Source organism: Drosophila ananassae, chromosome 2L (assembly GCF_017639315.1).
Source record: "Drosophila ananassae strain 14024-0371.13 chromosome 2L, ASM1763931v2, whole genome shotgun sequence".
Lineage (NCBI taxonomy): Eukaryota > Metazoa > Arthropoda > Insecta > Diptera > Drosophilidae > Drosophila > Drosophila ananassae.
In genome coordinates this window covers 25,050,748-25,072,717 of record NC_057927.1, presented here as the reverse complement: position 1 = coordinate 25,072,717, position 21,970 = coordinate 25,050,748, and the positions used below count along the sequence as shown (strand labels likewise).

The following is a 21,970-nucleotide window of genomic DNA, read 5'->3' as shown; positions in this document are numbered from 1 at the left end:
TAAAAGTGAGATTGAATTTTGAACGGGCGGGCAACAAAACTCGTTCTACGAGTCTGATTCGGGATTGCCGGTCCTTTCCTTTTTCGCTTGCCCCGACATTCGGCTCGAGGATGCGGTGATGCAGTGGCGTACACAGGACTCTTGCAGAAAAGGATTCTCGGAAAACATTCAGACTTTCCTTAATATTTCTTGGTATTTTTCAAATGCAATTATTATAAATCAGTTAAAACAATTCAGTGATAGAATTGAAATGTTTTATTTATTTTGTAAAAAAATATATACTTTTTCAGAATGGCTTAAGAAATTTAAAGTCCCCTTCTTGCACGCCACTGACCATTAATGTTGTCTGCGCTTAATAGGCCACATGAACTTGAACCCAGCGTCGAGGATGATGATGAAACGAAATTGTTGCACACGCGCCAGGATACCAAGTTAAAGTGAAAGTAAAACTGAAAGTTTCCGAGGGAAAGCGGAAGTCATTAACGTCTGGCCGGAGTCGATTTTATGTCATGTGTGCGTGCGTGTATATTTTGAGGAAATTTTATTTATAACTACTCATCAGAAGATTTCACTCGGGGAGTGTTTCCCGGCAACTGTGTGTAATGAAGAAGGATGGAAGTTACAATTCGCAGCCCGAAGGGCTTAAGTCCTGTGAATCGATGCCTTCACAGTTTTTTCGGGGATCAAATTTATGGTGTAAGGAATCAGTTTTCAGGATAAACGCTTTAGGCGCAATGCTCTTAAAAGGAATTAAAAGTCTAAAACAGAAGAGTCATTAAAATAAATTTAGCTTTTGTATAAGCAAGCTATAAATAAAAAGTTATGTGTATTTAATATTGGATCTCTACATTTGGATAGATTTTTGTTATCTCAATTGTGGCTAATTTTGTGAAACATCCACATTCTGCTGATGACTCATTCAACTGTCAATTATACGAACGATATACCTAGATTAATAGCCATCAATCAGGCGGAAAATTTTCGAAATTTCCATTTACCCCGGTGCGGTTTTCAAAACCACTCTTAGGCCGCGAGCAATTGCCAAAAATTGGGAGCCATCGCGCAAATCAATTGGCATTCAATGTCCCGGCAGAGCGAGGCAAACCATGTTTGATTGACACAACGCTAATTGGGAACCAATCGGGTTGTCCATAATGCTGGGATTAGCAGGCTTACACATGTCTGTGAGTCTATCGCCTGTTTTTGTGATCAGGAGCGGATTCCCTCCTAAGTTGACTTCAATTCCCCACTTTTAGTTCGATAAATTCGAGAAAATCAAATCCAAAACTTGTGGCATAGTTTGGCGGACAAATAAATCACGCTACCAATCCACAAAGATCCCGATGGTCGTCCGGCAATCGAAGAAGACATTTGACAAGGACATGGAATGCACGCAATGATAAATCGAAAATATTTTCAGTTGTTTACACAAAACAATTGGGGTGACAGACAAACAGACTGAGTGGGACAAGAATGTCCGACATTTGCCCGACATCCCCATTCCCATCCCCATCTCCCTGCCCATACCCCATCCAATGGCTTTTGACCAGCACTCAATAAAAAGTAACGCAGACTCCTCCTTGGCTCTTAGGAGGTCCGTTTAATGAACGAACAAACAGTCGGGTCAGCGGAGGATTACGCTGCCAATGGACAGCTGACTTCCGTTCACCCTCAGTCTCTGGACAGTGGGTATTTTTCCTTAAAATTGTACTCAAAAAATGCAGGGTCTTATACATTTCATAATGTTTAAACATAGAGACTATATATATATATATATTTTTACTATGATTAGTTCTTAATCCCGCAAAACGATCAATAAGTGGCTAAAAATGCTGTGCAGTAACCACTGTCCTTCGCCTGAATTGAGTTGAGTAAACAAGTTGCTCGTCCTTGTCCACTTTTAGTCCTGCCAGTCTCACTCCCCCGCATTCAAGTGTTAATTGTGTGCGTGATTTAAGCTTTGCTTGGGTAAGAGTACCAGTCGCAGACTGGTTACCCGCCGGCCTGCCATCCCCCTGACCACTTCGAATAATTGCTTTTTGATTGAGTTCAATGCGGCGAAGGTTTTCTTCGACGCCAAAATTTAATTTGAATTCCTAATATGTTAACAACCGCCGCGGGAATCACAACTAAGATATTTTTATCCTAGGGCAGCCAAGTGATGATTTATCCCAAGGAATTTCCCAGGCCAAGGCGGCCAATTTATGGGAGTTATGGCGAAAAATTGGAACTTTCCAAGCCGCAGCCACAGCCTGTGACTAAAGTCAGAAGCTTAAAACATAAAATAGGGCTTTTATGGCCCTATTTAAAGGAATATGCTATGATATCCTCAGTTCACGGTATCAGGTATTTGGCAGACCCCAAAATGAAAAAGTTTGAAAGGTAGGAATAAAGTTTATTCTTTTATTCAAAATCAGAATACATTTTTATTATTTTTATAGAATCATTTGGCTTTTGATTCTCATAACCACCAGCATTGGTGCCATTGTGGTCTATGTTGATCTGAATAACCTGTACCAATCAATAAGAATTCAAACTACCATCAGAAACTCGATGCTTCCGATTTTCCGCGTTCCATTTCCATCGATTGGCCTTTGTCCGAGGAACAGAATGAACTGGATTGTTCTGGAGAACGAAGCTACTTCCCACTTCCTGGGCGGCAATGTATCCGACATTCAAAAGGACATCTTCATTAAATTCTTTTATGCTGCATCCGATCCGCACTTAAATCGCTTGGGGGAAATGTCAAGATTCTTTTCCAATGAATCTCTGACTGCTGACCTTCACCTGCTGAATGGATTGGATTTGGCTGAAGTCTTTAAATATATTCAGGTTAAATGCGAGCATTTAATCTTCTCGTGTCGATGGAAAGGTAATCCCATAAACTGTTGTGATTATTTCGAACTGCAGTTTACAGAGTCGGGGTTGTGTTATGTTTTTAATGGGGAGATAAGTCCAGAATCTAGGACAAAGGCGGTGAGTTTTTTTCGAAGCCTATAAATATAATTCGAGATTCTTAAGCTTAACTTTAAACAGAAAGAAAATAAGTATTATCCATTACGAACCGCCCAATTTGGCGAGGGTTCTGGATTGGATGTTTTTCTGCGACTCAATAGATCCTTGATTACCCGCGGCAGACGTGGCGTATTCTTGATGATTAAGCAGCCGCAACAGTGGAGCGATGTGGTACGCCTCGTGCCACATGAGGCGCATACCCGTGTCAGTATTGCGCCTCGGCTTACGGACACTGATGAACGAACCCGTTCAGTTACACCGGAAGTAAGGCGATGCCTATTTGCGGACGAAATTAACCATCCTGCATATAAAAACCTTCCTGGTTTTGAGTATTGGATGGGAAACTGTCGCAGCAAATGCCACCAAGAGCATGTTGTTGATTTGTGCAAGTGTTCTCCATCAATTTTCTTTCCCGTCACCGATAAAGGTAAATAAATAACTATATGTATGCTGTTTAATATTTAATTTATCAAGTCAATCCTCAGATAACTTTACTGTCTGCAAAGCATCCGACTTCAAGTGTCTCTATGACAACAGACGTAAGTTTTATTTTTAATTACTCAAATATAAGCCCTTAAAATTTAAAATTTAAATATATAAACAAACTGCTAGTTATATTCAGTACTGAAAGACATCCCGAGGAAAAGGACTATGTGGATAATATTAGTAAAGAAAGCATGATTTGAGACTGCTTCACCAGCTGTAAACAATTGATTTTTGATAGAGTCTTCTCCAGCACGTCAATAGAGTAAGGAGCTTATCCTTAAACCTATAAAAATCTCAAAAATAATTGACATTTTTTTCAGTAACAATGACACTGAAACCGATTTGGGAACAATGCGGATAGAAGTTTTTTTTCAATCCGGTTGGTTTATTCAATATCAAACTACAATGCGTTTCACTTTTGTAGAACTTTTGGGTAAGTTAAACCCTTTAAAATTCTTAAAAATTAAACTATATTTCGGTTCTTATTTCAGCTAGTTTTGGTGGCATAATTGGATTATTTCTAGGAGCCTCGCTCTTAAGTGCTTTTGAGCTAATTTATTACTTCACCATTGGCTTATTTTTGTACTTGCACGGCGATAGGAAATTGGATGAGACATCAAACGAAACTAAAACCCACACTCCCATCATTAACATACAGTTGGGCCCGAAAAAAATAACACCAATCAAATACAGATATTAGTAAAGAGAGAGTATATTGTATAATATCATTAAATAAATATGAATCATTTTCGTTACCAAGCATTCTTTCTTTGGTCAGAAGGATGCCTTAATTTCGCTTTTTGATTCCCAGGATTATCTGCTAAGTGACCGACTTCGTTTTTAAGGTATCTTTTGAAAGAAAGCCATTGCATTTTTATTTGTTTATTTAAAACTCCGTAGTAGTGGTTGTCGTAGAGATGCATGGCCAGACCCACGGTTAAATAGTAAATTAGTTCAAAGGCACTGACCATGGAAGCGCCTAAGCAGAGGCCAAAGATTCCACCTAGATTTGCTGTTAAAATGTAGTTATAATATAAATTTTATATATCCGTATAACATAAATCAATACCAATCAAATCAATAATGGTAAACTCCAGACTAGTTCGAAACAAAGGCATTGTTTCCACCTGGTAGTGTACATCAACCTTGAAGAGTTTCTGATGCGGATCCTTGGGACTGTAAAAAGGTGTTCGTTTTTTCATAAGAAAACTAAAGACAGTAAGTTTAATCTACATTCTACGGTCAGGCAACGGCAGCGTGGTTGTGGCAGTGTAGTATTCGAGCAGGTAGCAGTTCACCAAACAGGAACAGGTCATCCCAGGTTTCGTGGCACTGAACAGGGCATCCTCGTCTCTTCGTTTGTCGTAACTGAAAATGTCTTTAAAAAAGAGCTGATATTGTATAAAAACTATGTTGAAAAATAAATCTAACCATTATGCCGAGCCAGGCAGCGCAAGCTAACCGAGTCACATTCTTTCACTGTAAAAATATAAATCTATAAGTATTCCTATTTTCTTAGAGTGTATTTGAAACTAACCCTTGTGATTGTAAAGAAAGAATATGGGAAGGGAGCAGTTGCACATCTGAATCAGGTAGGATTCGTGGCATCGATTCAAGCAGTTTGTGAGCTGAAAAGGTTTACCAAATCTTTTGGCCGAATCGTGGGAATCTAGCTCCGATTGCTCCTCTGCAAAGAGACAATTCCTGCGCTCTGGTGGAATACTACGGGTACTGTCATCCGTCCAAGTCAAGTCCGGACGCACTGTTACATAAGTCTCGGTGTTTTGCGTCATGGAATAGATTACATTATTAAGTTGATCCGGCTTCTTAATCATTATCTATTAAGAAAACATGATTATTCATTTTTAATTTTGCTCTAAGGGTGATATCCTTACATAGACGTTATCGTTGGCTTCGGAATTCGGCCTTTTAAAGCTCTCATTCAGCACCAAATCGAAATTCAAGCCCGTACTCTGACCTGCCATGGCATTATGTCGAGGATAAAAATTAACGCCCTCCCTTTTCTTAATTTCTTTAGATCGTGGCGAAATATCGGAATTGAATACTAAACAGAATCCGTACTCTGTTTTCTCCATCACAAAGTATTCGCAGCAATCGAAAAGGGAATTTCGCCAACGACAGGAATTTTTCACCAGCATGTCCTCGCAACTGAGGGTCATGAAAAAGGCCAAGGAGGTTAGATTCACAAATGAAACTGCCTCCAGGTTGTCATCTTCCAATTGGGACAAATTGGTTACAAAGTCACCGAACCGAAGGGTTTCTAATCTGCTGACCAGAACGGAGAAACTCTCGACTATCTCCGCGCTGGAATTGGCCGGCAGAAATTGATTTTTGGCCGCCTCCAGTCGGCTCCAATTTATTCGGTTGTCCGTGCAAATCCCTACGGCAGGAAACTCGACCAGGAACACAGGATATTGCGGATCATGGACCACAGTCTGCAGCTTCTGGGACACAAAACGTTCCGAGAGCATCAAGTAAAAGAACCAGCACAGGGCAATGCTGATGATGAGTAGGATACCCCAAATAAGTCTGAATAATAATTTTATAAAAATTATTTTTAGGAGTTTTAACTTTGATTTACACTCACTTTTCCACATTGTGCAACTGGGGATCATACAAATAACGAATACAGTGGATATTTGTCTTCTCGCAGTACATTCGAAAGTATTCCTTCGACAAAACCCCAAATCCTTTGCTGGAACTTCCTGCCTCTGTCGCCTTTTCCCTTTTAGCCATTCTGGTGGCGAGACACTCAATCACTGAACTCTGCTCCCAAGCCCGATGAACCCTTTTATGGCTCTAATCCAGATAGTTGGACTTGTAATTGAGGCGGTGACATTTTTTGTACGATAGCCTATCCATTACCGGCCCAGGCTTTGTAATTGAGTAGTTATGTTTCCGGTTATTGATAAGTTTGGTGACAAAAGTGGATGTCCCAGTCACTGATTAGCCAGTCGACCTGCCAATTAGACGCAATTTTCCCAGCTTTGGCAGTCCAAATGTGGAGCGAAATGGGCGAAGTTGTGTGCAAGTCTGCAATGTCCTTCGAAAGTAATGATGATGACCAGAAAAAGAAGAAAAAAGAAGAAAGCTGTTGGGCCACAGCCAGGAGGTAAGTTATCCTTTACACTGACACTGAAATGTGTATAAATATTTAATTCCCCTCGAGGTACTCCCGCCTTCCCCTTATAATGATGTTGACCTTGGGCACCGCCTATGTGTGTATCCTGTCGTCGGAGCGTTATTTCTACTTTTGGGTGCAGACATCTATAGAAAGAACCGATATGCATGTTTCCGAGATCAATTTTCCGGCCGTAACCATTATGCCAATCAAGTTATCTACAATAGAAGTATCAACAAATGAAAGTACTAAAAAATTCCAACGCATCACCAAGGCCTACAACTATTTACAATCAGTCCTTTGGAATACTGATGATTCCTATAAACTCACTGAAAATAACTTCACAGAGTTCTCGGAATTCCAGGGTTTGGATCCGTATGGTTGGGGATTTTCAAATTCTTGGCAGCTCAATTGTGCTATGTTTTTTACCGAATGCAGTTGGAGGCGAAAGCCAATGAATTGCTGCGATCTGTTTCGAACCACCAAAACCTTTCAAGGATATGCCTATGTCTTTAACTCTGAATTGGCCATAAATGCCGATAAAACGTGGCCCTGGTCGGTGGCCTTCTCTGGATCTTTGAGTGGCTTGAACGTGAAAATAAATCGGAAACAAAGTTTATTTGATTTAAAGTCGGTGGGGGTGAGTAAACAATATCTAACTGACATAAGCTACAAATCTAATCACCTGACTTTCTTTAGGTGATTGTACACGAGCCCTCCCAATATCTGGGCATGAAAGTAGACTATTCTTCAGAGGATCGTATTGTAGTTCCTGTAGAACCTCTCCGTTTTACGGCCGAATTAGATGTTAAAGCTCGACCGCTGGCTATGCGTCGTTGTTATTTCCCAGTAAATCATATATTATTTTTTCAGACCTATATAAACTCTTAATTTTGCAGGGCGAAGAATTAGTTTCACGTTCGTATTGTATCTACTTGTGTCACATGAGGTATCTTTTGAAGAAGTGTCGCTGCGTTCTACCAATGGCTGCCATAGGTGAAAATATTACCCAAGTCGAAGAAAAAGAGGATAGTCATCCGTGTAACTTGGAAGATCTGGCTTGTATTAACAGTCACAAACGTGAGTTAACTATACAATTCAAAATTTAAGCCATTTAGTTAAAAATAATATAGTTTCACTATTTTCCATGAGCAACATTATCGAAGAGTCCAGAGATAATACCTTTACTACTGTGGACTGTGGATGCTTTCCCCTATGCGATCACACCCAGTACCACACCTCTACTTACACAGAAAAACTGAGCACCTACACCAGTCACTCGTCGGAAATCGAAATAGATGTTTATTTCCAGGAGGAGACCCTTTTCTCGTACCGTTCCATGCTGCGATTCACCCTCATTGATTTGATGGGTAAGTTCGGTTCCTGATTCTTTATTTCGATTTTAACCTTTTGTTTTTGTTACCCCAGTGTCCTATGGCGGAATAGCAGGTCTGATTATGGGTGTTTCTGTTCTGGGCGTTTTCAATAGCATTCTGGATCGCTTCGCTTGCTGTCGATTGTCCCAACCTAACTGAAATGGAACTGCTCTCCAATCTCTCGATCTTCCATCGTAACCAGCCAGCCAGCATCTGGTTTCTCACGTTTCCTTACCTGTAATCACAAACAAAATTAAAAAATACAACACACTCTTCTCACACAAATAAATCCAGAACAAAAACGCATTTGGAAAATGGTTTTTAGTTCAACTACCTGCTGAGGCAGTGGAAAATTTTCAAGTGCAGCCCCCAACCAGACATAATAAAATTATAGGTTATCGGAGGGTTTAGTGTTCACATATTAAAATCCATAAGGTTTGTTCAACTGCACTTGGAAAAATTTAAACTAATCCATACAAAGGAAATGTTTAAATTCATATTTCTTTAAAGGCACAAGCTTTGATTTTTTAAGTATTATTATAAATAGGAGTAGTATTTTGTTTTTAAATTTAAAAGATGTGTTCTTTACATCAGTGTCTGAACTTTGTTTGTCAACAATGTTTGAAATATTAATTATAATTTAATTATTTTTATTTGCAAAACGTAAAACAGATTAAGGGACCATTTGGCAGAGATTAAAGGGGAGAGAGGTGGTCATGTCAACATCTGCGACGAACTTTGGGTTATCGGATGGCATCAACAAATTCATTGTTGTCCACTTGGCCACTCACACATCACACCAGTTGAAATTGAATGCCGGGTTCACAAAAGAATCGGCAGCATAAATAATCCAAATAGGGGAGCATAATCTCACGTTGTGGTGCCTCCCTTAGAGATCGACGAGCAGGTACCAAGTCCACTCCCTGGATCGGTCCCAACGGAGGGGTATAAATATCAGGTGTCTGGCAAGGGGCAGACACAGTCTTCGTTCATTCGTCGGAGATAGCAGTCGGAAATATAGTCCCAAAATGAAGGTCTTTGTCGTCATCTGTGTGCTGATTAGCCTGGTGAGTGTGTGGCCCAGTTGAACCCTGTCTGATAATCCTACGGATTTGACCTAAAAATTATAATTTATTTCTTCCCTGCTGTTATAGGCCTCGGCTGATTACGTGGTCAAGAACCGCCACGACATGCTGAGCTACCGGGAGGAGTGCGTCAAGGAACTGGCTGTTCCTGCCGATCTCGTTGAGAAGTTCACCAAGTGGGAGTACCCCAACGACCCCAAGACCCAGTGCTACCTCAAGTGCGTCTTCACCAAGTGGGGCCTCTTCGATGTGGAGAATGGTTTCAACGTGGAGAATGTCCACCAGCAACTGGTGGGCACTCACGCCGACCATGATAGCGTTGCCCACGAGAAATTGGCCCAGTGCATCGACAAGAACGAACAGGGCTCCAATGCCTGCGAGTGGGCCTACCGCGGAGCCACTTGCCTGCTGACGAACAACCTGGAGCAGATCAAAAAGAGCCTGGCCCCCAAGTCCTAGAGGGTTGATTAGCCGTAGTTACTAATAAGCATCAATTTAGTTAATAAACACATTCACTTTTCGACAAGGTACTCAATTAATTTCGCTTTTTGAGCCCCAATTCCACTCAAAGCACCTCAATTGTGATGTTCTTCTACACCAGAGAACTTGTGGCACCGCGTCTCGGTCGTGGTCAGGGCTTGCAGCGGTTTAAGAAGAGGCCGCCGACGAATAAGTGCCTGGAGAGATTACGGCAATCCTTGATACATTCCACTATCCATGGCATGCTGCATGTCATCGAAGAACGGCATCTCTGGCAGCGGTCCTTGTGGCTAGCCATTGTCCTGGCAGCCACCATTGGCGGCTTGAGCATGTACTCCGTTCTGAGGGCTCGTCTTGACGAACAAGTTCTGGTTAGCCTGATAGAAACCACCCAACTGCCAGTTTACCACATTGAGTTTCCTGCGGTGGCCGTCTGTCCTTGGAGCCATGTCAACTGGGAGCGGGCTGAAAGTGCCATGAAGCGTTTCCTGCCTCGAAATCCAGACCAGGAACTTCGGGACTCGTTTCACGAACTGCTAACCGTCTTGGAACTGACTTCGTTCGAAAACTTCAGGAGTGCAAGTGTCCTTTCCAAGAGAAATCTGACGGTACTAGGTTCCATGTCCATGATGAAGTTGATAAACTATCTGGCGTACAGATGTGATGAGCTTTTTGTGAAAGATTCCTGCGAATTTGACGAAACTCCCTATGATTGCTGCAAGCTATTCGTACCAGAGCAAACGGAGAAGGGCCAGTGCCTGGTGTTCAATTCCCTGATCTCCGAGCACTCGCAGAAGATACAGTTGACCAATAAATTCTATCCCTACAGGCTAAGTACTGCCGGCGAGGAATCGGGTCTTAAGTTTACGCTGAACGTAAGCTATGCCTTTGTGCGGGAAGGCTCTAGGATTCCTTTCGGAATGAATGTAAGCTGGGTTTCAAATTGTTCCAACATAAAGTTTATAAGTCTTTGCTTCAGCTGATGATCAAGCAGCCAAGACAGTGGTCGAACAAGATGATGTATCATCTCTACCCGCACACCGAGAACTTTGTGGCAGTGCATCCCAGTGTGGTGGAGACATCCACAAATACCCTCTTTATGAGTCCCATTAAAAGGCGTTGCTACTTCGATGTTAGTTGATATATGCTCTCTTAAAATACAAATTGAGGTTAAAAGTTTATTTCTAGAGTGAAAAGAATCCAATGTATAGAAACAGCAGTCTACCCTATAATCGAGAAAATTGCTTGGCCGTATGCCTTCATCATGTGGTACTTAACACCTGCAATTGTACCTCGCCGGTGTTTCTACCTCCAATTGGTGACTTTCGATTAAAGAAAACTTTTCACCCCAATTTACATAGCTATCTGAAGTGATACTCTTTCAGGTGGCGTTCGGGAATGTGCAGTGACTGATGGGCAATGCTTGGCTGCCAATTCAGACATTTTTAGCTACTCAAAGACTCGAGACCAGGACAAATACATCAATGACTCCAGGCGAGGGCATTTCTGCGACTGTCCCGACAACTGCAATTCTCGGCAATACCAAATGACCCTCAATGTGCGAAAGTTAAACTAGTAAGTTAAAAGTTAAAATACTTCTACTTTAAAAACCTCGTTCTTCCTCTCCTTTTCAAGTCCCAAAAATTCCACGGATAGTCTGATTAGAGCCCAAGTATATTATGGCCAGCGTGTTATGACCAAAATCATCACCAAACTAAAATATACCGACCTCGATTTGTTGGCTAACTTTGGCGGCATTATAAGCCTGTACATGGGAGCTTCTGCTCTGAGTTTTGTGGAACTAGGCGTCCTCTTGACAAAGATACTATGGACCCGCCTGAAAAGTAGATATGAAAAATGCAAGTCGTAGATCAAGTAGCTTATACCAATACATATATATTTACTCTGACCGATAATAAACAATTCAATTAGGAGACCTTTCTCCTTTATTCGAAAGGTACACTATTTCTGCTTGGTTTCCTGATCTGTGGGATACCGTATATAAATCGCTGGATGTGGCACGGTGGCTGGTGTCTCCGGCAGTTGATCCAAATAGGAGCAACCGATGGCCAAGGCGCTACCATCAGAGCTGAAGTTAAGGGTGGAAATGGAAGTGTCGTACTCGTGGAACTGGCACAGACGCTTCTTGTTAAAGCCATCCCAAATGTTTACAATGCCATCTGAGCCACCGGTGGCGAATGTCTGGTAAACATTGTGGAAACTCAGGGCATTGACCGGGAAGATTTGTTCAATGTTTTGCTCCCTATTCCGGTGGCACTTGAAGGCGAACTTGCGGCGCTGCACTTCGGGATCATGGTCCAGGTACTCTACGGCCACTCGACCCTCAATGGAAGACATTACGTAGCCCTCTTTGTTGGGGAACAATCGAATACAGCGGGTCTGGTACTTGAGAGAGGATTCGCGCTTCATGATGTAGCTGTCCATCTTGCGCAGATCCCAAATAAGAACCTTGCGATCGGAGGTTGCCACCACGATCTTCTCATCGATCACCGACATGGAGTACACTTTTCCGTTGTTCTGTTCATAGGTGCCGACGCAGCGTTTCTCACGCATATCCCACAGCTTAACATTCCGGTCCCAGCTGCCGGTAAGTATGCCGTTGACATATTCAGCGTGCTCCACGCACCTGATGGGCTCTTCGTGGGCACCCACAATACTGTCCGTTTGGGTGTTCACATCGAACAGGCGGAGCTGATTATCCAGCGAGCCGCTGACTACGTGAACAATGTCCTAGAAGCCAGGCAGTTAGTGTGGAGCTTCACCACGAATATAGCTATGTACTCACCATAAAGGCGCAGTCCAATATAGGTGCATCCTGCAAGAATTTTTGACGCATCTGATTCGACGACACATCGTAGAAGCGGAGAGTTCCGTCCCACGAGGACGCCGCCATGAACTGGTTAGACTTGGGGCCAAATTTCACCGCCGAGATCAGATCCTCAGGCGGGTTGTTAAGCTTGAACTCTGGGGGTCGCATTGTGTCGAATTGACCAGTAAATATTATCTAAAAACAAAAAATGCAATAATTGAGCGCCGAAAAAACTCCTCAGCCGGCGTCGCACAGTGTTGAAAAATTGCGCAGAACAGTGATGCCAGTAGGGAATAGAAAACATAAATATGTTGTTATACATTACAGATTTTCGTATTGTAATTTTATGATATTGTTACCGAAAACATGTCTTTTGACGACGTAAAATGTGCATTAACCTTTGCATTTTTATATAATACTTCTATTATTATACTAAGTGTTGCCACATGTGTGCGTGAGTCCCAATTGCAGCGGCAGAGTTCCATCTCTATGTAAAATTCCTAGGTGGCGCTTTAAAAAGCTGTTACAAAATACTTTATTTAAAATTAAAGGGAAGACTTGGAAAACTATAATAAAAAAATATATGACTAGATGACATAATTTCGATAATTTTTAATTTATAAAATTAAAAGAGTGCTTTATTTTTTAGTTGTTTTATAGGAAAATTAATCATAATTTTTGTATTAAAGACAATACCCATTTAACCAATCAACCCAATTAAATGAAGCTGTAGTTTGATATAATTGTTCTGTTTATTTTAATTCAACAAACATCTACTAAACTCTAAGAAAATCCTTCTCCGCATCCATCAACATAAACACGAGAAATCTTGGATTACACTAGTCTACTTGGATGCGGAAAAAACACACATAACTGGCATTAAACTAGATACTATGGAAGTACTAACTTTGGTGGTTGCGTTCATGTAATTTATGCGATTTCTACTGTTGAGCATTGGGAATTATTGGCTTCACTTGATTTTCTTGCGAAAGGAACGAGACTGATCCTTTGAGGATCCTTCGTCCGCCGTGCTTAGCGCAATGGCGAACTGGGCGGCATAGTAGGTGATCATGATCTGGAGGCGCGCACAAGGCAGGGGCACGCCCACAAACATAGTGACTGCGATCAGAGCATCGGAGATTACAAAAAGAATGGCTCCAACGGCACAAAAAATGGCCAAGAAGCTCTTAACATCCACAGCTCTGGCCAGGGATCGCCACAACATGGTGGTAATAATGAAACAATAAATAGGGACTCCAATTATCAGGATCTCGTCCAGTTTTTTATGCACAAAATATACAACTGCAATTGGGAAATATTTTAAAGTAAAAAATCTCTTTTTCATTAAAAAATGCTTACAAAGTGAAACGGCCACATAGAGAACCAATCCAATTAGCCACTTTAGTGGTTTCCAGCCAAAGGCGCTAATATAGAAGACATGGGCCACCCCAAAGGATACCATGCCAAAGGGAAACAGGTTGATATTAAGTAGAGCATCACCGCCGCAGGAAAAGATCAAACCGAGCAGTATCCAAAGCGAGCGACGGTATCTAAAATACAATTTTAGACTTAAATTATACGAATCTTTAAATATTTCGTGATCTTACCCTTTTTTGAGCGACAATCCTTTGGCCACAATATAGAACACCAAGGCCAAGATGGGCAAGCATTTGAGCACTGTGGTCCATAGCTCTCCTTGGGGATCCTTCCGCACCAGCGAGAAGTAAAAAACAAGGGTCACCAGAAAAGGCACCAGCTTTGGGCCATGTGTTTTGGCCTTTAATTAAAGTAAAACATGTGTTTCTAATTAGTATTTACTCATTATTATATCTTTATCTTAATCTGTTAACAAGTGTTTTTAGTTAAAAACAGCTTGATGATTTATGTTTCATAATATCAATCGAATGAGTCAAATGGGTTCATTTTTTATTGAAGGAAATTGTATCTTGTAACTTGAAACCTGAGTGAATCAGTTAAATATAGTAGGAAGTAAGTCATCTATTTGAGGAAAAGCCTCAGATAGCTTTTGAACTTTTAAATCATTCAGTTGCAAACAATATTAAAATTACATATATTATCATAATGCACTTTTATATTTCATAAAACCCTCTGCATATTATCTCTTGGTATTTATTTATAATTTATTTTTTTAAGTAGTTGCTTGGGCCTAAAATAATCGCAGAGATTATGGCTAGTCGAACCATAAAGAGTCCAAAATACACCGGCGACCGAACCGATTAATAAAGTGGAACCTTTTTCGAAGTGATTAGATTAATCGTTTGCGGGTTAGCTGCCCCCTGCCAAACATTTTCGACCCCAGGGGGATGTACTACTAGTGAGCTTGGTCAGGTGGTGTGCACTTAGGAAGACCATGGCCAGGGTAAGGGTAACTTTCGCTTTCAGCGCGGAAGCTCCGAGAGCGCTCTCCGGCAGATGGATTGTGGATGTGGATGGCAGTGTGCAAGGTCAAGGACGAAGCTGTGCAATTCTTTTCAAAGAGACCCACTTTCTGCGGTTAGATAAAGCATCCGCAGTGCACGCAGACCCAAGCTGAGGTTTTTGTTTTCACATCCAGATACTGTAGGCATAGAGTATCTATCACTGGCACTTACAAATTTCCCAAAGTCGCTCATTCCGGCCAATTATTAGTTTAGCTTAATTGCAACTATTAGCGGCAGTTTAAGTTCGCCAAGTCAGGCTGCACTTTCACACGGATTCAAAAATAATCAAAATGAAACAACTCGCCCCCTCAGCGAATAAAAGCAATAAAAAGAACCGAATCGAAGCAAACCGAACCGAACCGAAAACCCAAAAGAACACGTTTCTCGCTAGCGGCCAACGTCAAAGTAAAAGTATAGAAATTTTAGTCCGAATCGCTGGACTGGGGCCGGACAACGCTAAAAGTTTTGATTGCCGCCGAGAGCTGGAGAGTGAAAAGTTTTTTATTCGTTTGCCGGACATGAGTGTGCAGCACATGCAGCATACTCTGCAGATACTCAGATACAGATACAGGAGGGCAGATTGATTATTTTCCACCTTTGTTATTATCACACACAGAGAGAGAGTGAGAGAGAGTACAGGAGAGAGCGAGCACCTTGGGAGAGAGCGATTCTCGAGCAACAGGTCAATTAAGAACTTGGAGAAATGACCGCCGAAAAAGCTCCAGCATCTAGTAGAAGCATGCGCTCTGCTTTCCACCCTCTCTCTATCTTTCTGGCTTTCTCTCTCGGTGCGTTTTCCTTTTTCAAAACAATGCAACAATCTCTGCACACTTTCACTTGGCCAAAGCGGCCAAAGCTTGCCCCGAAGCTCTGTTCCGGCTCAAAACTTTTTCGCCAGCTTACAGTTTAGCCTTATTTTTGGCCAAAGTTCCCGTTCATTCCGTTTTCAGTTGCGTGCGAAAATCCAGCTCAGCTGTTAAAATTTCCACAATAATTTCCACACAGGCCACTCACAGTTGGTGGAGCCCTAGGAAAAGTGCAGTGAAAATAGCTAGAAGTTTTTCTTCAGCTCGCGGGTAAGTGCCTGCCTAAAAGTATATTGTGGAAATTAATAAAATTGCGGGTGCTGCAGCAGCAAGCAGGAAAAACTTGGCCCAGAGCTGGAAAATTGTGTATCCATGGGGGGTGGGCCACGCAGGCTAGGTAGGGGCTTCCTGTAAGCAAATACACACTCCTGTAAAGGAGAGGGAGGCACTGGGGGGTGGGTGGTGAAAATTAAAGCTGACCACTGACACAAATCGAGGAATACCAGCAGCTGGCCAGGATAGATGGATGGTAGGCCGCTTTGGGGCTAAAAATGTACTGTGTACACAGTACTCTTCTTATAAATTATGCAAAATAAAATTATGGTAATGCGGTTGGCCAGAAAGCAAGAGTGAGCGCCTTGCCAAGAATGACTGGCATACACTTGACCTCAGAGGAAAACCACACACACACACACACATACAAAAAGCCACTCGAGCTGAGAAGACACATGCAGAGGAGCAGGTCCCTTTGTGAGCCAGTGGGTGGCTCACGTACCCGAAGCAGATACGACCCAGCCACCCAACCGCCCACTCACACAAGTGCACGTTGAACTTGAGCAAAAGGGAAAAAGAGACGGGAAAGCCCTGGGCGGAAAATGCATGATACACATCAAATCATCATTGACAAAATCTTCAAGGAAAAACACATAAAATTAAGATAAATCTAAGTGAGGAATTTATTTAAGATTGATTGATTAGTAAAAGCCTGTAGGGACATCGACTATTGTCAGGGGAAATATAAAATTTACTAAAGTATCTCATCAAAAAAAGGTCGTATTTTGTGAGGGTTACATAATAAATTGTCAACTTATTTTAGAAATTATGGCACAAACTCAACTTTAATCATCTGCCATTCACATCTAATTAAATGGAAGCCTCTTGTTTCCTAGTGATTGATTTCTTTCAGTTAATTGAATTGTTTAAAGAGCCTGCTTATAACCTTTTGTATATTATATATAATACCTTATGTATATTACTTCCCAAAATGTATCGAACAGAGGCCCCTTTCATAGCCAGCACGCAATATGGCGTGTCCTTTCTTCAGGCGAGCGGACTCGCTGACACGCCAGCCCTCGGTCATCGCCGACCCTGGCACCCACTGGGCCCTCGAGGACGAGGAGCTCTCCGACGATGCCCTGACCCTCACTCACCTCCAGATGGCCATCCAGCTCCTGACGGCTCCCTCGAACGAGGATCTCAATACGGCAGTCACTTCCCTGGTGGCCAAGTATCGTCAGAATTGGCCCAACATACATAAATTGTAAGTAAAATAATTATACTGCATAATATATGAATATTTTTTATAAATATCAGGATAAATATTTAATAGTTTAAACTTTAAACACATTTTAGAAAACTGGATCCCCAAACCTTCAAGAGCTGCGCCAATTATGATTACCTGGCCGACATCCAGGAGTTGCTTCTGAAAATGGATGAGGCGAGTGCCAGCGAGATCCTGGTGCTTTTGGGTGAGGAGTTGATCACCTGTTGCTGCACTGGAATCATAGAACGGGCCTTCCGCTGTCTGGGAACCGATCTTCAGGAGTTTTTGGGCTCACTCGATGGAGTCTACGATGTGCTCAAGTTGCAGGAGGTTGGTTAAATATTTCCAAGAATTCACATCGTTATTAATAAACTTATTTTGAAACAGGACGATGTTACCGACACTGGCTTCGTGTGTGCCGGCGAGGGTGAGCTGATCTTCACCTCGGAGAGACCTGTAATTGCCTGGCTGCTTTTGGGCTCCTTGAAAGCCCTCACCCGGATGCTCTACAAGGTGGATGTGAACATCAAGATCGAACCCGTAGAGGGCGATGCTCGTCGCTATCGATACCTCTTCTCACTCGTCAAGGACAGCTCTCACACCATGTTGATGGGGCGTCCTGCTTTCGTTAGCAAGACCATTCCAGAAACCGTACAGAGAAGCAATTCGAGCAACGCCTCCGACTTGCAAATGAACTCGTCGAGCTTCTGTAAGATGTTCCCCTGGCATTTCATCATGAACGAGCAGCTGGAGTTGGTGCAACTGGGCCGGGGATTCAGCAAGCTGTACAAGCCCTATTTGGCGGACTTTGGCTGCCAGGCGAGCACTTACTTTGATTTTAAGAGGCCCAAGGGATTGACCATGAAGTTCCGGGACATTGTGCGCCGCACTTACACCCCCTTCCTGATTGGCTTGAACAGTCCGCCGGGCGTTACCGATTTCCCGGCCATCGGCTTGGAGATCAAGGGTCAGATGGTCCATTGTCCGGAATCGAATTCCTTGCTGTTTATGGGCTCACCCTTCCTGGATGGGCTGGACGGGCTCACCTGCAATGGGCTTTTCATTTCGGACATACCACTGCACGATGCCACCAGGGAGGTGATCCTGGTCGGGGAGCAGGCTCGTGCCCAGGACGGTCTTCGTCGCCGGATGGACAAACTTAAGAGCAGCATTGAGGAAGCCAATTCGGCAGTAACGAAGGAGCGAAAGAAGAACGTCAGCCTGCTGCACTTGATCTTCCCGGCGGAGATCGCCGAAAAGCTATGGCTGGGCTCATCCATCGATGCCAAGACCTACCCGGATGTGACAATCCTCTTCAGCGACATTGTCGGATTCACGAGCATCTGTTCGCGGGCCACGCCCTTCATGGTGATCAGCATGCTGGAGGGCCTGTACAAGGACTTCGATGAGTTCTGCGACTTCTTCGACGTCTACAAGGTGGAGACCATTGGCGATGCCTACTGTGTGGCCAGCGGACTGCACCGCGCCTCCATCTACGATGCTCACAAGGTGGCCTGGATGGCCCTGAAGATGATCGATGCCTGCTCCAAGCACATCACTCACGACGGCGAGCAAATCAAAATGAGAATCGGCCTCCACACAGGCACTGTCCTGGCCGGAGTGGTGGGCAGGAAGATGCCCAGGTACTGCCTCTTCGGGCACAGTGTCACCATAGCCAACAAGTTCGAGTCGGGCAGCGAGGCTCTTAAAATCAATGTTAGCCCAACTACCAAAGAGTAAGTTGAAATAGATCTTCAAAAAAACTAACTGACACTTCTCCCAACCCAATTTTAGATGGCTGACCAAGCACGAGGGCTTCGATTTCGACCTGCAGCCCCGCGAACCGGGCTGTCTGCCCAAGGAGTTCCCCAATCCGGAAGGCACCGAGACCTGCTACTTCCTGGAGGGCTATCGCAACCCGGCCCTAGACAGCAGCCTGCCCCTGGTGGAGCACATCAATGCAGCCATGAAGACCATATCGGAGGGTGGCGATGCCTAGGATGTCGGGAATCGCCCGCAAACTGATAATCTTCCTTAGATCCACACGCTCAGTAGTCAGTAGTTCGGTGCACTTGTATTGTGGTTTTGCCTGTTGCCTGCTTTTCCCAAAAAAATATAAGAAAATCAATAAACTATCTGATTCGAATGGTTGCATTCCCGCACAAATTTGCGCGAAAATATTTTTATTTAATGTTAACAAAGAACTCTTAACCTTAAGCCTTTCCCTCCTGCTTGGACCGAACAAAGGCCCGCACCTTGTCACCGATCTTGCTGGCCATCATGCACTGATGTCCACGGAAGGCCCACACATCCGAGGGGCTCTGCTGCGGATTGGAGTCGACGCAGCCCTGGGCGATCTTCAGGGCCTCCTCCTCGGTCAGATCCATTTTAAACTGCTTGGCCAGGCGATCGGCGTGGTAGCCCTCGACGGTGCAGAATATCTCCAGTTTGGTGGCAGTGCACTCCAGGTACTTGCGCACCTCCGGCTCATTGGGGAAGACCAGCTGCTTCAATTGGGCCACCTGGTCGTTGCTCAGAGGGTTCTCCTTCAGGCACTCCACGCGGATTTTCTTGATTTCATCGCCAGTCTTGGGCTGCCACTCGGCAAAGGCCTATAAAAACAAGGGTTTAGGGTTAATATAGTAATTTATTCATCCAAGTATGAATCTCTTGATTGTCTCTGGGAATCCCTTAGCTTTGGATTGAAAAAATGGGAAATTATATATTAAATACAAATATGTATATATATTATGTATTTATTTTTAATATATGGTTTAGGTAGGTTCATATGGTGGTTTAACCTATTACTCTTTATCCGAAATACCCAAGCTTAAAGCTTTTATATTGGTTACAATAATGAAGTATAATATGTATAAATGTGATTAATTTCGTATAAATTGATTTGAAAAGATAAGAAATATTCCTTTCATCTTTTCTACGAAGTGACTTGTTAGTCACGTCCAATTTCTGCATCTCAGATAATAAAATTCACAAGGGGAATAATTAGAATCGAATGAATTTGCTATTGGAATTCAATCATTCATTGTACATTAAAAATAATAACAGAAAAGTTGAAAAATTATGGTTTTTTATTTTTAAATTATGATACATATATTTATTATATATGATATATTGTCATCAGTGTATATTTTGCTTTGTTTTATATATTTTCCATATAAAGGAACATATTTTTTAAGGAACTTTTGGAGCTCTGAAGTATTTTGTCCAGAATCTAAACTTTTTAATTAATTTAAGTAAATTACAAGGCTTAAACACATATTTAAAATACAGTAAAAAGTTTTTACACTTGCAATTTTTTCTTAAAATTTATTGCATTTCAACTAATACACACCACACTGCACAAGGCCAGAACCACGATCAGAAACTTTAGCATAGCGACTGTAATTTATAGATGCACGACCGCGACTCAGTTGTAATATAAACTGAAGTGCCGTCGGCTAAGTTTGCTAGATTTATAGTTAATCGTTCGATTCTATGCTCTCTTGAGATAATTCTATGTCATAAGTTCAGAGATAAGCCTCTGAGACACTGGACCGTATGGAATATATTATTTTCAATGCACTCCCGCTCGCTGATAATTCTAAAACTGAGTCTATAACCCAGACAATCGTTTCAATTTAGCTCTCGCTAGGCTCTATTTACTTTGCAAAACGTGTTTGTTGATTAACTTGTTTATTAAATAGATTCTTGCGATAATAATCGCAAAATTTCCTATTTACAGAGGTGTATTTTAATATTATTAATTCATCTTTAGCACTGTAATTAATTATCAAAAAATGGGTAATACGTATTCTATAATACAGGTAAGTAAGCATTATAGTACAAAATATTTTGTAAGCTATAAATTTTGTGTACAAGCTTCTAAATAGCTCATTCGCCATGACATTGCACTTGATTTCTTATCTCTTCAATGGCTCTATGGAAACCCCAAATGTCCAGATTCCTACTTTATATATAGCCAGTATATAATAACTGATAACAGAGATCACTAGCTGCCTAGCTTTCACCCATTAAAAAATCCAAGTGGCCAACTGACAAGTCGACGGCCATTATGCAAGCCCATGCAATCGTATTTAATTTAATCAAATAAAATTCACAGCTGGCTGTCGAGGCCAAAATTAAATACTGCCCCCAGGCAAATAAGAGTTGTCATTACCATTGGGATGATTTCGAGCACAATATAAATGTTTTTCTGTGAGTAGTTTCGAAAACTCTATGATTTGCTGGGAACCACGCGCCCTTCAACTAATAACAGTTGCCTCGAAAGGGGCGTACAGCTCTTCAAAACTATTATTATTCAAAGGAGGTAAGTCCTACAAGAGGGTTACACGTCAGGGATGTCAGAACCAAAAAAAAAGAGATCCTGTTGGGTAGGTCGGAATCGGAAACAGTGTTTATGCGAGTACCCCAAAACAATGGTCATGATTACCATCTTCCAGTGGTTCTCAATTTCGCTCCCCCGGCGTTATGTTTTTGTTACGTTATTAGAAAAATTATACCAAATATTAGAGTGTATAGAGAGAGGTTGTTAGTTGAAAATTATATTAACACCCCGGGTGCGTGTCAATGGCCAAAGTCATTGTTGGTGTGTTGTGGCCAGGCTCAAATTACTGAAATGGGTTCGAGACAAGAAATGGCAAGGAAAATTGGCAGTTAACGATCCGATAATCGGTATGCTGGAAGTGTCAAATGATTTGGCAATATTGTATAAATTGTGTTCCCAGTGAGTACGGCAATTGTTTGAA

At 42.2% G+C, this 21,970-nt stretch overlaps 9 protein-coding genes across 12 annotated transcripts; 5 read left to right on the top strand and 4 right to left on the bottom strand.

Annotated features, from left to right (window-relative positions):
- The first annotated feature begins 2,161 nt into the window (after nt 1-2,161).
- On the top strand, nt 2,162-4,221 carry LOC6505997 (pickpocket protein 19). Its single transcript, XM_001964717.3, is given in 7 exon segments — nt 2,162-2,382; nt 2,442-2,976; nt 3,037-3,442; nt 3,501-3,554; nt 3,628-3,763; nt 3,822-3,934; nt 3,993-4,221. Coding segments are annotated over 7 exon segments (1,674 nt in total). The 3' UTR covers nt 4,202-4,221.
- LOC6505529 (pickpocket protein 19) lies at nt 4,190-6,403 on the bottom strand. Its single transcript, XM_001964718.4, has 7 exons — nt 6,110-6,403; nt 5,397-6,051; nt 5,039-5,339; nt 4,933-4,980; nt 4,735-4,879; nt 4,571-4,677; nt 4,190-4,513 (listed from the first exon to the last, which is right to left on the bottom strand). Exons 1-7 carry the CDS (start codon nt 6,256-6,258, stop codon nt 4,254-4,256), a joined length of 1,665 nt encoding a protein of 554 aa, XP_001964754.1. The 5' UTR covers nt 6,259-6,403; the 3' UTR covers nt 4,190-4,253.
- Nucleotides 6,404-6,452: 49 nt separating this feature from the next.
- LOC6505998 lies at nt 6,453-8,325 on the top strand. The gene is made up of 6 exons (XM_044714315.1): nt 6,453-6,634; nt 6,692-7,283; nt 7,343-7,492; nt 7,543-7,723; nt 7,777-8,013; nt 8,072-8,325. Exons 1-6 carry the CDS (start codon nt 6,453-6,455, stop codon nt 8,176-8,178), a joined length of 1,449 nt encoding a protein of 482 aa, XP_044570250.1. The 3' UTR covers nt 8,179-8,325.
- Nucleotides 8,326-8,657: 332 nt separating this feature from the next.
- LOC6505999 (general odorant-binding protein 99a) lies at nt 8,658-9,634 on the top strand. The gene is made up of 2 exons (XM_001964720.4): nt 8,658-9,086; nt 9,174-9,634. The coding sequence occupies exons 1-2, from the start codon at nt 9,048-9,050 to the stop codon at nt 9,561-9,563; spliced, it is 429 nt and encodes a 142-aa protein (XP_001964756.1). The 5' UTR covers nt 8,658-9,047; the 3' UTR covers nt 9,564-9,634.
- A 54-nt stretch (nt 9,635-9,688) lies between these two features.
- Nucleotides 9,689-11,544, top strand: LOC6506000 (pickpocket protein 19). Its single transcript, XM_001964721.3, has 5 exons — nt 9,689-10,510; nt 10,564-10,716; nt 10,773-10,902; nt 10,970-11,159; nt 11,220-11,544. The coding sequence occupies exons 1-5, from the start codon at nt 9,689-9,691 to the stop codon at nt 11,452-11,454; spliced, it is 1,530 nt and encodes a 509-aa protein (XP_001964757.1). The 3' UTR covers nt 11,455-11,544.
- On the bottom strand, nt 11,461-12,695 carry LOC6505528 (mitotic checkpoint protein BUB3). The gene is made up of 2 exons (XM_001964722.4): nt 12,391-12,695; nt 11,461-12,335 (listed from the first exon to the last, which is right to left on the bottom strand). The coding sequence occupies exons 1-2, from the start codon at nt 12,580-12,582 to the stop codon at nt 11,547-11,549; spliced, it is 981 nt and encodes a 326-aa protein (XP_001964758.1). The 5' UTR covers nt 12,583-12,695; the 3' UTR covers nt 11,461-11,546.
- Nucleotides 12,696-13,147: 452 nt separating this feature from the next.
- On the bottom strand, nt 13,148-15,338 carry LOC6505527 (lysoplasmalogenase-like protein TMEM86A). Of its 4 annotated transcripts, none has more exons than XM_001964723.4 (4): nt 15,027-15,326; nt 14,022-14,191; nt 13,774-13,964; nt 13,148-13,716 (listed from the first exon to the last, which is right to left on the bottom strand). In XM_001964723.4, the coding sequence occupies exons 1-4, from the start codon at nt 15,045-15,047 to the stop codon at nt 13,385-13,387; spliced, it is 714 nt and encodes a 237-aa protein (XP_001964759.1). In that variant the 5' UTR covers nt 15,048-15,326; the 3' UTR covers nt 13,148-13,384. The 4 variants fall into 4 exon arrangements, with proteins under 4 accessions (XP_001964759.1, XP_044570249.1, XP_032312381.1 ...); XM_044714314.1 differs by lacking the exon at nt 15,027-15,326 and adding an exon at nt 14,616-14,633; XM_032456490.1 differs by lacking the exon at nt 15,027-15,326 and adding an exon at nt 14,484-14,510.
- A 435-nt stretch (nt 15,339-15,773) lies between these two features.
- On the top strand, nt 15,774-19,370 carry LOC6506001 (head-specific guanylate cyclase). Its single transcript, XM_001964724.4, has 5 exons — nt 15,774-15,931; nt 16,939-17,201; nt 17,294-17,534; nt 17,592-18,940; nt 18,999-19,370. Exons 2-5 carry the CDS (start codon nt 16,966-16,968, stop codon nt 19,201-19,203), a joined length of 2,031 nt encoding a protein of 676 aa, XP_001964760.1. The 5' UTR covers nt 15,774-15,931; nt 16,939-16,965; the 3' UTR covers nt 19,204-19,370.
- On the bottom strand, nt 19,345-20,814 carry LOC6505525 (general odorant-binding protein 99a). The gene is made up of 2 exons (XM_001964725.4): nt 20,557-20,814; nt 19,345-19,816 (listed from the first exon to the last, which is right to left on the bottom strand). Exons 1-2 carry the CDS (start codon nt 20,596-20,598, stop codon nt 19,418-19,420), a joined length of 441 nt encoding a protein of 146 aa, XP_001964761.1. The 5' UTR covers nt 20,599-20,814; the 3' UTR covers nt 19,345-19,417.
- Between the last annotated feature and the right edge of the window lie 1,156 nt (nt 20,815-21,970).

What these genes read in the sequence shown, in the direction of transcription:
- LOC6506000 (XM_001964721.3), top strand. Translation starts at nt 9,689, where the DNA reads ATGTTCTTCTACACCAGAGAACTTGTGGCACCGCGTCTCGGTCGTGGT. An exon ending in AAAGGCGTTGCTACTTCGAT is followed by an intron (nt 10,717 to 10,772) that starts GTTAGTTGATAT and finishes GTTTATTTCTAG; the next exon opens with AGTGAAAAGAATCCAATGTA. An exon ending in GGTGTTTCTACCTCCAATTG is followed by an intron (nt 10,903 to 10,969) that starts GTGACTTTCGAT and finishes ATACTCTTTCAG; the next exon opens with GTGGCGTTCGGGAATGTGCA.
- LOC6505998 (XM_044714315.1), top strand. Translation starts at nt 6,453, where the DNA reads ATGTCCCAGTCACTGATTAGCCAGTCGACCTGCCAATTAGACGCAATT. An exon ending in TGTTGGGCCACAGCCAGGAG is followed by an intron (nt 6,635 to 6,691) that starts GTAAGTTATCCT and finishes ATTCCCCTCGAG; the next exon opens with GTACTCCCGCCTTCCCCTTA. An exon ending in CACCCTCATTGATTTGATGG is followed by an intron (nt 8,014 to 8,071) that starts GTAAGTTCGGTT and finishes TTGTTACCCCAG; the next exon opens with TGTCCTATGGCGGAATAGCA.
- LOC6505525 (XM_001964725.4), bottom strand. Translation starts at nt 20,598, where the DNA reads ATGCTAAAGTTTCTGATCGTGGTTCTGGCCTTGTGCAGTGTG. An exon ending in TTCTGGCCTTGTGCAGTGTG is followed by an intron (nt 19,817 to 20,556) that starts GTGTGTATTAGT and finishes TTGTTTTTATAG; the next exon opens with GCCTTTGCCGAGTGGCAGCC.
- LOC6505527 (XM_014905211.3), bottom strand. Translation starts at nt 15,047, where the DNA reads ATGAGCGACTTTGGGAAATTT. An exon ending in TGAGCGACTTTGGGAAATTT is followed by an intron (nt 14,192 to 15,026) that starts GTAAGTGCCAGT and finishes CTTTAATTAAAG; the next exon opens with GCCAAAACACATGGCCCAAA. An exon ending in GGATTGTCGCTCAAAAAAGG is followed by an intron (nt 13,965 to 14,021) that starts GTAAGATCACGA and finishes ATTGTATTTTAG; the next exon opens with ATACCGTCGCTCGCTTTGGA.
- LOC6505528 (XM_001964722.4), bottom strand. Translation starts at nt 12,582, where the DNA reads ATGCGACCCCCAGAGTTCAAGCTTAACAACCCGCCTGAGGATCTGATC. An exon ending in TATTGGACTGCGCCTTTATG is followed by an intron (nt 12,336 to 12,390) that starts GTGAGTACATAG and finishes CCTGGCTTCTAG; the next exon opens with GACATTGTTCACGTAGTCAG.
- LOC6505999 (XM_001964720.4), top strand. Translation starts at nt 9,048, where the DNA reads ATGAAGGTCTTTGTCGTCATCTGTGTGCTGATTAGCCTG. An exon ending in TCTGTGTGCTGATTAGCCTG is followed by an intron (nt 9,087 to 9,173) that starts GTGAGTGTGTGG and finishes CTGCTGTTATAG; the next exon opens with GCCTCGGCTGATTACGTGGT.
- LOC6506001 (XM_001964724.4), top strand. Translation starts at nt 16,966, where the DNA reads ATGGCGTGTCCTTTCTTCAGGCGAGCGGACTCGCTGACACGCCAGCCC. An exon ending in TGGCCCAACATACATAAATT is followed by an intron (nt 17,202 to 17,293) that starts GTAAGTAAAATA and finishes AACACATTTTAG; the next exon opens with AAAACTGGATCCCCAAACCT. An exon ending in ATGTGCTCAAGTTGCAGGAG is followed by an intron (nt 17,535 to 17,591) that starts GTTGGTTAAATA and finishes ATTTTGAAACAG; the next exon opens with GACGATGTTACCGACACTGG.
- LOC6505529 (XM_001964718.4), bottom strand. Translation starts at nt 6,258, where the DNA reads ATGGCTAAAAGGGAAAAGGCGACAGAGGCAGGAAGTTCCAGCAAAGGA. An exon ending in CTGCCTGGCTCGGCATAATG is followed by an intron (nt 4,880 to 4,932) that starts GTTAGATTTATT and finishes TCTTTTTTAAAG; the next exon opens with ACATTTTCAGTTACGACAAA. An exon ending in TACCATTATTGATTTGATTG is followed by an intron (nt 4,514 to 4,570) that starts GTATTGATTTAT and finishes ACATTTTAACAG; the next exon opens with CAAATCTAGGTGGAATCTTT.